This window comes from Cebidichthys violaceus, unplaced genomic scaffold (assembly GCF_023349555.1).
Source record: "Cebidichthys violaceus isolate CVI_PGR_0920_01 unplaced genomic scaffold, fCebVio1.0.p SCAF_27, whole genome shotgun sequence".
Taxonomy (NCBI): Eukaryota; Metazoa; Chordata; class Actinopteri; order Perciformes; family Stichaeidae; genus Cebidichthys; species Cebidichthys violaceus.
The window spans coordinates 5,487,221-5,497,548 of NW_027176450.1; the positions used below are offsets into that span (position 1 = coordinate 5,487,221).

Consider the following 10,328-nt stretch of genomic DNA (forward strand, 5'->3'; position numbering starts at 1 on the left):
AACTCTTTAAAATTAGTTACTTGAGCTTTTAAAATCTTCTGCTTGTTCATGACCGGCCTGCCCTGCTCTTCTTAGTTGTTTGTCATATTCTGTCTGCCTCCAAGATGTTGACAGGCCTTTTAAAGTGGTTTAGTTTCACAATTAAAAACAAGTTTAGTGCAGTAGCAATGTTTTGGGGGGAGTGGGGGTGAGAGAGTGCATACAAAAAGGAATGTTACATTCTTGTGTACCATGTTTGTGATATTGGCTCAGTATCACTTAGACTAATTCTGACTCTTGCTGAAGGACATTTTGACAAGATACATGACAACATTAGCTGCTGCACGAACTGAGCCTTGAGCTCCCAGTCTCAGAGCAGCCCGTTTAATCACCAAGCCCACTCTCTGTTACTGTCAAATATATTCCAATACTGTCAACCCCCCCAGTCCCTGCAGCAATAAATACACTGGTCGTGTTGTATACCAAAGATTAATGACATCAATCACGCTTCCTCATCAAGGCACACAAACACACACAAATACGTTGCGAACATTGTAATCTGTTTTCTTTGCAAACTAACTCACATTTTTCTTTTCCTTTGGGTTATTCCATGAGTGAAATGAACTGGCGCTGCTTACAGCCAATGCGGTAATTATTTATTGTCAGGCTCCACTTCTTCCATCTTACAACTTGTGGAAATGATGGTTTCTTGTCTCCTCCAAGACAGCAGAGTCACAGTTTTTAAACATGAAGGAATAGAGGGAACGAGTTTTGTTAGGTTTATTCGAGTGGATTTTATTTACATACCTCAAAATCATGGATCAAAGAAGACTTTGAGCAACTTCCAGGATCTGTTTTGCTCTCAAGCAAGCGGTAATTGACTGAACTTTCTTCCTACAAACATGTTCTATTCATAGAATCCAGGTTTTTCCTCTGCCACTGTTTTTAATATCAAGTGTGACACAGTTAAAGGTGCTAAATTAGAAATTCAGAGCACAATTAAAGGATGGCCTCCACACGCTACTCAACATGGCGACAGTGGCTAGTAGCTAACGGTGCTAACAATGCGAACAACGGCAACAGTTCTGACAGTGTTAACCTGAAGGGTAACCGGATGGTGGCCGTTAAGCTTCAGTAACGACGCCATAGGTTGGGACAGCGTTATCTGGGACAGCGCTATCAGCGGTAATCACCGTATGAGTGCAGTGCAGAATGCCAGAAGATAGCTAGCCAGTTAAGCACACACACTGGAACTCACTCAATTGTTTTAAACTTGCTTTCTTTTCGGACACCCAAGGTTTTTTTGTTAAAAGTCTAGAAAATAGCTCTACACAGTTGTTTCAGCTAACTTCTTTTAGTAATAATAGCTGTAGATGTACTGTACTGTCAGTGGCACTGACAATGAAGCACATAAACACATGACTGACGGACTCTTTGGTTTGAGTTTTGGCACATCAAGCCACACTTGCATGTGTTTGTCATCTTAACAAGTTCCGTGGCAGACTCCAGCATCCTGACCTTTTGCATTTCACAGTCACCATGTGGTGTTGACGAGAAAGAACTCTGGATAACACATCTGGAACATTTGTAGTATGTGAAGGTCGCCCTCATCAGTGCCTATTTATAGATAGTGAGTGTGCATCGAGACCTGGGTTGCTTTTCATTATCAGCTTGCTAAGCCTGAGTGCAAGAGGTCATATGTCAGCTTTTTAACATAACTAAACACACACACACACACACACACACACACACACACACACACATACAGTGGCGGTTGATAATGGGACACACACGGAGAAAGGATGTGACTTTTCACCTTCCAGGTTTCACACAATCATCGGACATTTATATGTGGTGTCTGGCATGTGTGAGATATGTGTATCAGCTGTCCATAATCAGCCCATAAAAGCATACAATACACCAACTGAAGCTATTGTTGGTGTTGCTGTCATACTTCAAATAACAATGGCTGGGTGACAACAGCCAGTCGACTCACACAGACAGAAGAAGCACATGCATGCATGCAATGTGTGAGAACACAATGCCAGAGGGTTTCACTTTCCATGGATAGGAGTGATGGACGACAGCATCATGGCTAAGTTCCAGAGTCTGAGAGTCAAGTCATGTCTCCTGTGGTTTATTTATATCATCTAAAAATGGAACTTATCAAGAAGTACTGAAGCAGTAGTAATTCTTTTAAACTGCAAACGTTTTTTGTCATTATTTGTCTGACAAATGAGCAAAACATAATGCTGATGATGGTTGAAACACAGTTTTTACAGTTATTAGAATGGACACCATTTTTCTTTGTTCAAAATGTGTAACAATCTCAAAAATGTAACCGTCTCCCTCATTATTTAGGACTTGCGATTGTCATTTAAATTAGAGTTTTACTTTATATATTCTTTGTCTTCTTTTATGGCTGTCTGCAAGATCTTTATTTAAACATCATGAGGTTGAATTTAGGTAGGTGACATCTGTTGCGCCCCCTTCTCTTGACTTATCGTCTTCTTTTTTAATCCATAATGAGTTAAGCTGCTTTCCATCATCTTAGGTGCTGCACATAAACCGACAGGTGCCAGTAAAATTAAACATGATAAAGTCAAGTATGGATGTGGAACATTAAAAACTAAAACTTTACTCAAATCCATTTTAATTGTCTAAAGATGGCATAACAAAACAACAATAATGTACTTTTGTAAAAAACAACAAAACAATGGGTTTCTACTCATTCTTCACTTTTTCTTTAAGTGCTTTGAGTCATTGCACAGAAAATGGCCATCTAGCAAATGGAGGCACAGCAAATGCACTAGTGGTTATACATGCTTATGACTATTGATTCCTACAGCTTTCAAGTCCCTTAGCCTTCTTATAACTATTCCATACTTCTCTCTAGACTACTTTCCTTTTCCCTTTTCTTAGTCAACCAGCTTCATCGTTTGCAGGACTCCTCACAATCACTGCGCTCCTCCGGCTGTATCAAACATCTTCTTGCGGCCCTCCATTCCTGACATGGCCTCCACGTTCTTACGCCAGTCACCCACTTCAGAAGTGAGCACCTGGGGTTCAACAGAAGAAAAAAAAACTAACTTAAAACACATCATCTCCCTGAGACAAGTTTCTGTTTTTTTCCGACATACTGGGAAAACCTGCAGGCTTAATGTTTGGTAGTCTGGAGACCAGTACCTTGTCCTGTTTGACGTCCTCTTTCTTTACAGACTTGAGGTTGCATCTGAGGTCCATCGAGCCCTTGTGTTTGGAGCCCAGGAGAGCTCTCATCATCTCATCTGCCGACACCCTCACCTTCCTCAGGGCAGGCTTTTTGAACTTGCCTCCAAGGTCCTGTATCTTCAGCTTCAGCTCATGGATCTAAAAAATATGAAAGAAAATGAAATTAACTTTTTTTAAAGATATGAATGTGCTAATACTGAAGCACTGAATAAGGAGAGTGTTCACTTACATCTTTGTTGTGTTTGCCCACTTTAGATTCGCAGTCATATCGCTCCTCGTCCACAACATCAATTTTTGAATGAAGCTGCTTGCATATTTTCTGAAGAGGGTTTTAAACATATCACTCAAACATGGACATACATTTTCTGCTGTAGAAAAAGCTGTTCTTTTTTATGGTGTATGACCCTTACTTGTAGTTCATCCAGTGATAAACCAGACAGTTGCAAAGGGGGCAAATGTTCTCCTATATAACGCACTTTCTCCTCCTCCCTCTCCTGCCTCTCCCTCTCCAAATCCTCACAGGCTCTTGTGAGGAGAAGCATCTGATAGGACAAAACAGATACCAATTTAAAACGTTGGTCTATTCATGTAAAAGTACTGAACAGAATCCAAGTTGCCATAGTATATTTGCAACATTATATGTCAAAAGGTGGTAAAGTGTATACAGTATCACAATATCTTGTAGATATATAGCAGGGATTCCCAAACAGGCGTACTTCTGCGGTTGCCAGGTTGGTGTACGTCAAACAAAAGAGTTTATCATAACTCACCTTGAGAGAGAGCTTACGAGAAGCTGTAATCTTCGACTTCGGCTGTGGAGAAAAATATTTGAAATAGAGACATATACCAAGAATGAACAAAATTACAAGTACATCTTGCACTATAATATATACTGTAGAAAATGTAGTTTTTGAGGGCTTCTATTTTGGAATCACAGATGCTGCTGCTAGCTCACCAGCAGTGATGATACATGCCAAGTCTATCAACTGTTCCATATACAGTAAAAACCCGTATATGGAAAGTGAAATACACCACCACTTACTGCAGTCGCATGTGAAAAGATAATGCTTTATTATTAGGATGAGGTCAAGAGGAAAGCTCTCATTGATGCTGATAACAACTCGGGCCAGATAACCACTTTGCCGTGTGCAACAGGACAACGTGTCCCCTCTCCATACATGGAGGATTAACACTGTGGAATATAGCCTGCTCACCTTATCCCCTTTGGGATTCATCGCTGTGGGTCTGTCGGGATGCTGAAACCCAAAACGGGGACAAATGAGTGTGATGATGCTATATGCTAATAGGTTTATATGAGAACATGAAGCCTCTTTTATCTATTGCAATAGTAAGCAAAGCAATCAATGAAATAAATATGAACAATGACAGTAGCATTCAGGGATAGAGGTTTAATTTTCTTACCTCACTTCAACTGTTATCACAAAAACAAACAACACATGAGAGAAACAGATATTAGTACAGTTTACGGGTAATATGTCGCCCCGGTGAATCACAATGTAATTTGACTCATCAAGGCGCCACATAGCAAACAGTCCTCACCCTTTGACAAGAGGATTAAAGCAAGGACATGGCGAGAACAATTCCCTCTACTATATTCAGCATCATCTCGTTTTTTTTTTTCACTGTGACTACTGACACCTCGACAGATTTGTTAAAAAGCTCTCGATCAAACAAAACAGACAGAACCGTGACAGCTGTAGTTACAAGTAGAAGATCTGGCAATTCAAATATTCTCATTAAGCTGACATATATTTTACAAAGATCTAGCAATTAGATAAAGTACTTGACAAATAAAACTGTCAAAACACTGTCTATAATAACAGCTCTACCGGACAAACTCTGTCAGACTTTAATGTATGTAAACAAGAACAAAAAAAATTACAAATCATTTTACAAAATTCTAATTTAAACCACACAAAATGTAAGGAGTTCACTGAAAGACATAAAGACTTAAAACTCACTATAAAGCAATGGTTGTTTTACCTGCAAATGGGTGTCTATAAAGATGTAGCGAGTCAAACAGTGGCCGCTGGAGACAATGGGCAGCTTTTTATGTGAGCCGTGTGGACAGCAGATGTAACGTCTGGTCCCAAGAATGTGCTGGCACGAGACCAAGCATGAAATATCACCTCCCCTGACACTGCAACAACACCAGGGGAGGGTAATAATAAGTCATGAGCACAACCGTAATGGTATTGTTTAGATATTTACGCCTGTTGTGCAAAATAATCATGAATATTGACAGGCTGTATCTTTCACATTTAGGAGTAAAGGAAATGTTTGAAACTTATTTCCTTTCTTGCCAAGAGTTGATGAACATATAGCTGGAGCCAGAAGCTGGTTATCTTAGCCTTGCATAAAGACTGGAAGCCGGGGGAAACAGATAACCTGACTGTGTCCAAAAGTAAAAATATATCCATACTAGCACCTTACACCTTATTAAAGCCAACTAATGAAGATGTGAGTACAAAAACTGAAGTGTAAAAATAGTCAATTCATAATTTTATGGGAGGTTATGTGCAGGAATATTTCTTGGGCAGGACCAGTGTTTATAGGCAACTAGTCATTTTTTTTGTACCGATTAAACAAACAAGATAAAACATGTTAATTAGTGACATTGATTTTGTTACCTTTGGACGGAGCTGTTTCCCTCTCTTTCTAGTCTTTAAGGGTAATGTTAAGATAAATTAGCTGGCTGCTCATTATGGCTTTGTACTTGAGAATGCTATCTTATCATCCAACTCTTGGCAAGAAAGAAAAGTATATATATATATATATATATAAAGTATAAACTGTGCTTTAAACAAAACATGGCATTTAATCACATTCATGACTTAGAAGTAAGAAGAATAATGACTCATACATCGGAAATAGTTCAAACTAAGTAGCATTTTATGAGTACAATACACAGCCAGATAACAGGCATAGCAAAATAACAAATATATTCTAAGAATAGGTCAGGCCCCTCTCTCATCACAGGCTGCTTTTAACTATCGACGCACAACATTAGATTTAAAGAAACAATTCAGTCAAACTAAATATTGTTCTTTTTCTGACTGTTTCTGGGTATTTAGTCAAACATGTCCTCCTGTACAAAGGTTAATACATATGTGTAACTGTATGGCAGCCATGCAGAGATCGCCAGCTCTTGTCGTTACCACTGATTTATCCGAGGGGCAAATGTAGTCGAGGTTAAATAGCAGGAATTACTTCCATTGACATTTGATCTTTTTCTAATCATTGTTATTATGATGAAAATACTTGTTGGTGTAATTAAACAGCATCGCAAAATATCGAGAGGTTGTTCTATGTTTGTCGGATGAGATGTAGGTGGAATAGCAGGTTTGAATATAGCTGCTATTGTGAAGATATATAATTTATTATCTCAACGGTCTCATTGAGAAGATGGAAAACAGAAAAGGAAAGAAGATGAGACACAGGCAGTGACAAATAAACAGACATGCATTTGAATAAATGTTAATGTTTTATATATGTTTTTGTCTCTCTGATTCCAACTACATTGTTTTATTTGACAATATCATTCCGCATTCAAACAGTTTGAATAATAATTAATAAACCTCTGACTTAGGTCTTTATTGCCTTAGGAATGACCATATGTTAACTGTGAATATACTTACAGGAAAAAAAACTAAATTTAAAATACAGAAAATCTTCCTGTACAGGGTGAAGACGTTCATCATGTGAGAATATTTCATACTCACGTCTGTCAAAATTATGTAGCATGGAAACACTTGCTACAGATACAGCACCAAAGGAAAAATGTGAAAAGGTTGAAAATCTGCAAAAACTAATGTCATTACATCAGCCTTAGCTGTAAATATTAGCATGCTAACATGCCAAACTAAGTCACTGCAGTTGACTTTGACTCTTTGTCCTGTGTGTTTGTATTTACATCTGCTGTCAACAATTTCTTGGCCTGACTTTATGAAGATTTCAGAGCTAATCTTGGCCTGAGCTCTGACACGTCTTGCAAATCACTTCACCCCGAAGCATCAAGTTGCTCTTCTTTCCACTGGCTTACACTGGAATAAAGCTGATGCAAGTGCTAAGGTGTTTTTGGTAAACAGGGCATAGCAACAAGGACATCTTCGAAAGAGTCAAAAGTCTACGCTGAGCCTTTGTTATTTGTGAGTTGTGAAGGCTTCTCGGCAATTAGAGACCAGGGTGAAAAGGAAGGAGAAGATTTGTCTGCAGTATATTAAATATCTCATTCCTTTCGTCATGTCCCCCCCCATACACAGATCTAATATATGGTTGTAAATTACGTGTAAAAAATATGTAATTATAAAATAGATACCACCAATCTAAAACAAATATGTGATATAAATGTTCATACATTTGAAAAGAGAGAAACATATTTAATACAGACTATATTAATACTCATATTAGGTATCACTATTTCATTTTATTAATTATTCATATCCCAAAATATCTTCTTTGTCAATGCATCAGGCTTCAAAATATACAGACACAGTATTGCACACGTATAATAGGTCTGTATATTGAAATTAAAATCATGAAATTGTGAGGAATTGTATGTATATTGAGTGTCTGTGAGGGGGGTTTGAGGAATGTGAGGTGTGAACCTGCGGGGGAAGAAAGTAGTTGACAGAGGTGTCTGCCCAGGACAATGGGTCAGGATCCAAGGGGGTGCTTATCAGATTTCAGCCAATCGTGGAGCTGATCGATAGGCTGAGGAATGTAACTTTGGGGGGACAAAAGGACTGTAGATCTGAGGAGAGATTCAGATCTCTTCCTGACCATGATGCAGATGTCTCGTGGCCCGGACGGGGCCTCACTTTCATGAAATTTATATGTTTGTTTTGTTATTAATAGTGTAATTCGGTTTGTGATTGTTTAGCTTCTGTTTGTTATCAAATATCTTTTGATTTGATTTTAACTTGGACCAGCTTATTTTTTGGCCCTGCTCTGCTGACAAAAGACGCAGCAGTAAGAGACATGCAGCCTTCCTTTGTCTGTGAGACAGTTGACACCCTAACAAAATTCATCAATTTTTTCTTTGTGAATAAAAATGACCTGCTGATAATGCGATAAGAACGGTAGACATGCCCCCTAAGAAACAATTTCATAACAGGTGCATGTATTATACAAACAGTGATATTAAATTGTTACACTACAAGCCTCTGAGCATCTAAATGAATTTCCCTAGTTTCCCAGAGCACACTTGCAGATATACAATCTATTTAACATTTGCAATCAAAGTTCCTGTTAAATGCTACCGTGTAAAACACTGAGCGGCGTGAGTTCCTGCCACTAATACCAGAGGAGTAACTGGAGCTGAAGAAGAGACAATGCCTCAGTGAGCAATGAGGGCCAATAAAAGGGGCAAGACGCGGAGGACAACAAATGTTCTGTCATTATTTATTTTTTTGTGATCCTCAGCAGGTGGAAGCTCTATTTCTGCTGCAACCCAACTCCGCTCTGCCTCCACACAGACACACACAAAGTAAAACACAGGGAGGCCTTGGTAGCAGGGAAGGGCTTGTTATGCAGTTTCTACTATCGTTGCTTTCATAAATAGGTAGGTGACAGCCCCATTGTTCTCCTTATGTGGTCGTAAATCTGAACAATTTGACTCATTTTGAACCTTTGGGGTGGAAAGAAAGAAAAAGGGAACATTTGCTACAGCTGCATTATTCTCTGAGGCAGGATGTTGATGGGTGATCTTCAAGGATTTCACCTCCTCACGTGCTCTTTGAAAGTGTTATATGTTCAGTCAGTTGTCTGTCCATCTGAGCCCACTGTCATGACACAGCCCCTTCGACATCACTGTGTATTGTACTGAAGACTAAACCTTAAATGTTTCAGGGACACTGACTTTTCATAACACTCAGCAGCAGCTGACGCATGACTTCAGCCAAGTGGCCTGCCATGACATCCCTCTGCCCGCTGTTCTAACCTTGACGCTGCCCTCGCAGTTTCCCAACACGGGGAAGCGGGAACCCTGAGTAGTCGAGATTTCTCAGCTACCCGCACTTTCACCTACTTGTCTATCCAGATGAAAGGGGTAGGTGGGCAGTGAGATAACTGCAGGATGGTTCTTGTTGTTGTTTACTTGGTTGTAGGCGCCTTACGGATGATTCTAAATAATACTGCTTTTTTTTGTGCAGTGTTTTTCAAGTGTGTATTTTATTTATTTATTTTTATTTATGTTTACTTATTTTAGAAGTAAATGTATTCATTGTATTTATGTTGTATATGTTATTTTTTATTTATTTTATTGTTATTTTATTAATCTAGTTTTTTATGTCAAGCTGTTTTACTTCTATTACTGTTATTATAGCTTTTAATTCTATTCTATTAGATTTTTATCATTGTATTTTATCACGTGCATTGGTCTCAAATTGTTAAATTGCTGAATTGTTTTTCACTTTTTTCTGTTGTTACCACTTCCACGCTTGTTCTGTTCTATTTTTGTTTTATTGATAGTCGCTTGTGAATATCTTTTAACTGCATTAACCCGTATGAAAGGTGCTTTCATTTAGTGTAATTATGTTGATCTTGAATTCAGCCTTGTGTTTTTAGGTCTTTCTACATGCTTTTAGCTTCCTACCTCTTCTGCACAAGCTTTACATTGATGTACAGTATATCTGAGCATTTAAGGGATATAAGTGGCTGCTTTTGAATGTGAAGTGAATGCTTTTGTTATGTCTTTTATTTGAGTATTGTATTTTTTTAATGTGCAGACAAATACAAAATTGGCAATTCCTTTAACCCATGACACCTTTCTCCTTTGAGACATTAAAAGCAACAAAAAAAAGTACTTTAAATGCCTCTAACCACACGTGATTTTTTTTTATGGAACATAAGGCAACTACAATACAGTACAGACTTTGTCCACAGAAGGGGAGCAGAGGTGTATTTTACAGCGTCTCAATCAATCGTCTTAAAGCCTTTTTCCTTCAGTGCAGACAAAGTCCAGCAGGGGGCGGCAGCGCTTCAAATCACACGTCTCAGCGGGACGCTTTCATTTGCACATTCACTTGCTGCCGCCAGTGTCAAGCTACCGGGAATGAAAACAGGACAATGAAGCAGGACTTTCAAAATAATACCCA

At 38.7% G+C, this 10,328-nt stretch overlaps 1 protein-coding gene across 1 annotated transcript; it reads right to left on the minus strand.

Annotated features, from left to right (window-relative positions):
* Positions 1–2,615: 2,615 nt before the first annotated feature.
* Positions 2,616–4,661, minus strand: LOC137880089 (troponin I, slow skeletal muscle-like). The gene is made up of 7 exons (XM_068721193.1): positions 4,633–4,661; positions 4,425–4,466; positions 3,981–4,022; positions 3,621–3,752; positions 3,440–3,529; positions 3,166–3,348; positions 2,616–3,038 (listed from the first exon to the last, which is right to left on the minus strand). The coding sequence occupies exons 2-7, from the start codon at positions 4,443–4,445 to the stop codon at positions 2,937–2,939; spliced, it is 570 nt and encodes a 189-aa protein (XP_068577294.1). The 5' UTR covers positions 4,446–4,466; positions 4,633–4,661; the 3' UTR covers positions 2,616–2,936.
* Between the last annotated feature and the right edge of the window lie 5,667 nt (positions 4,662–10,328).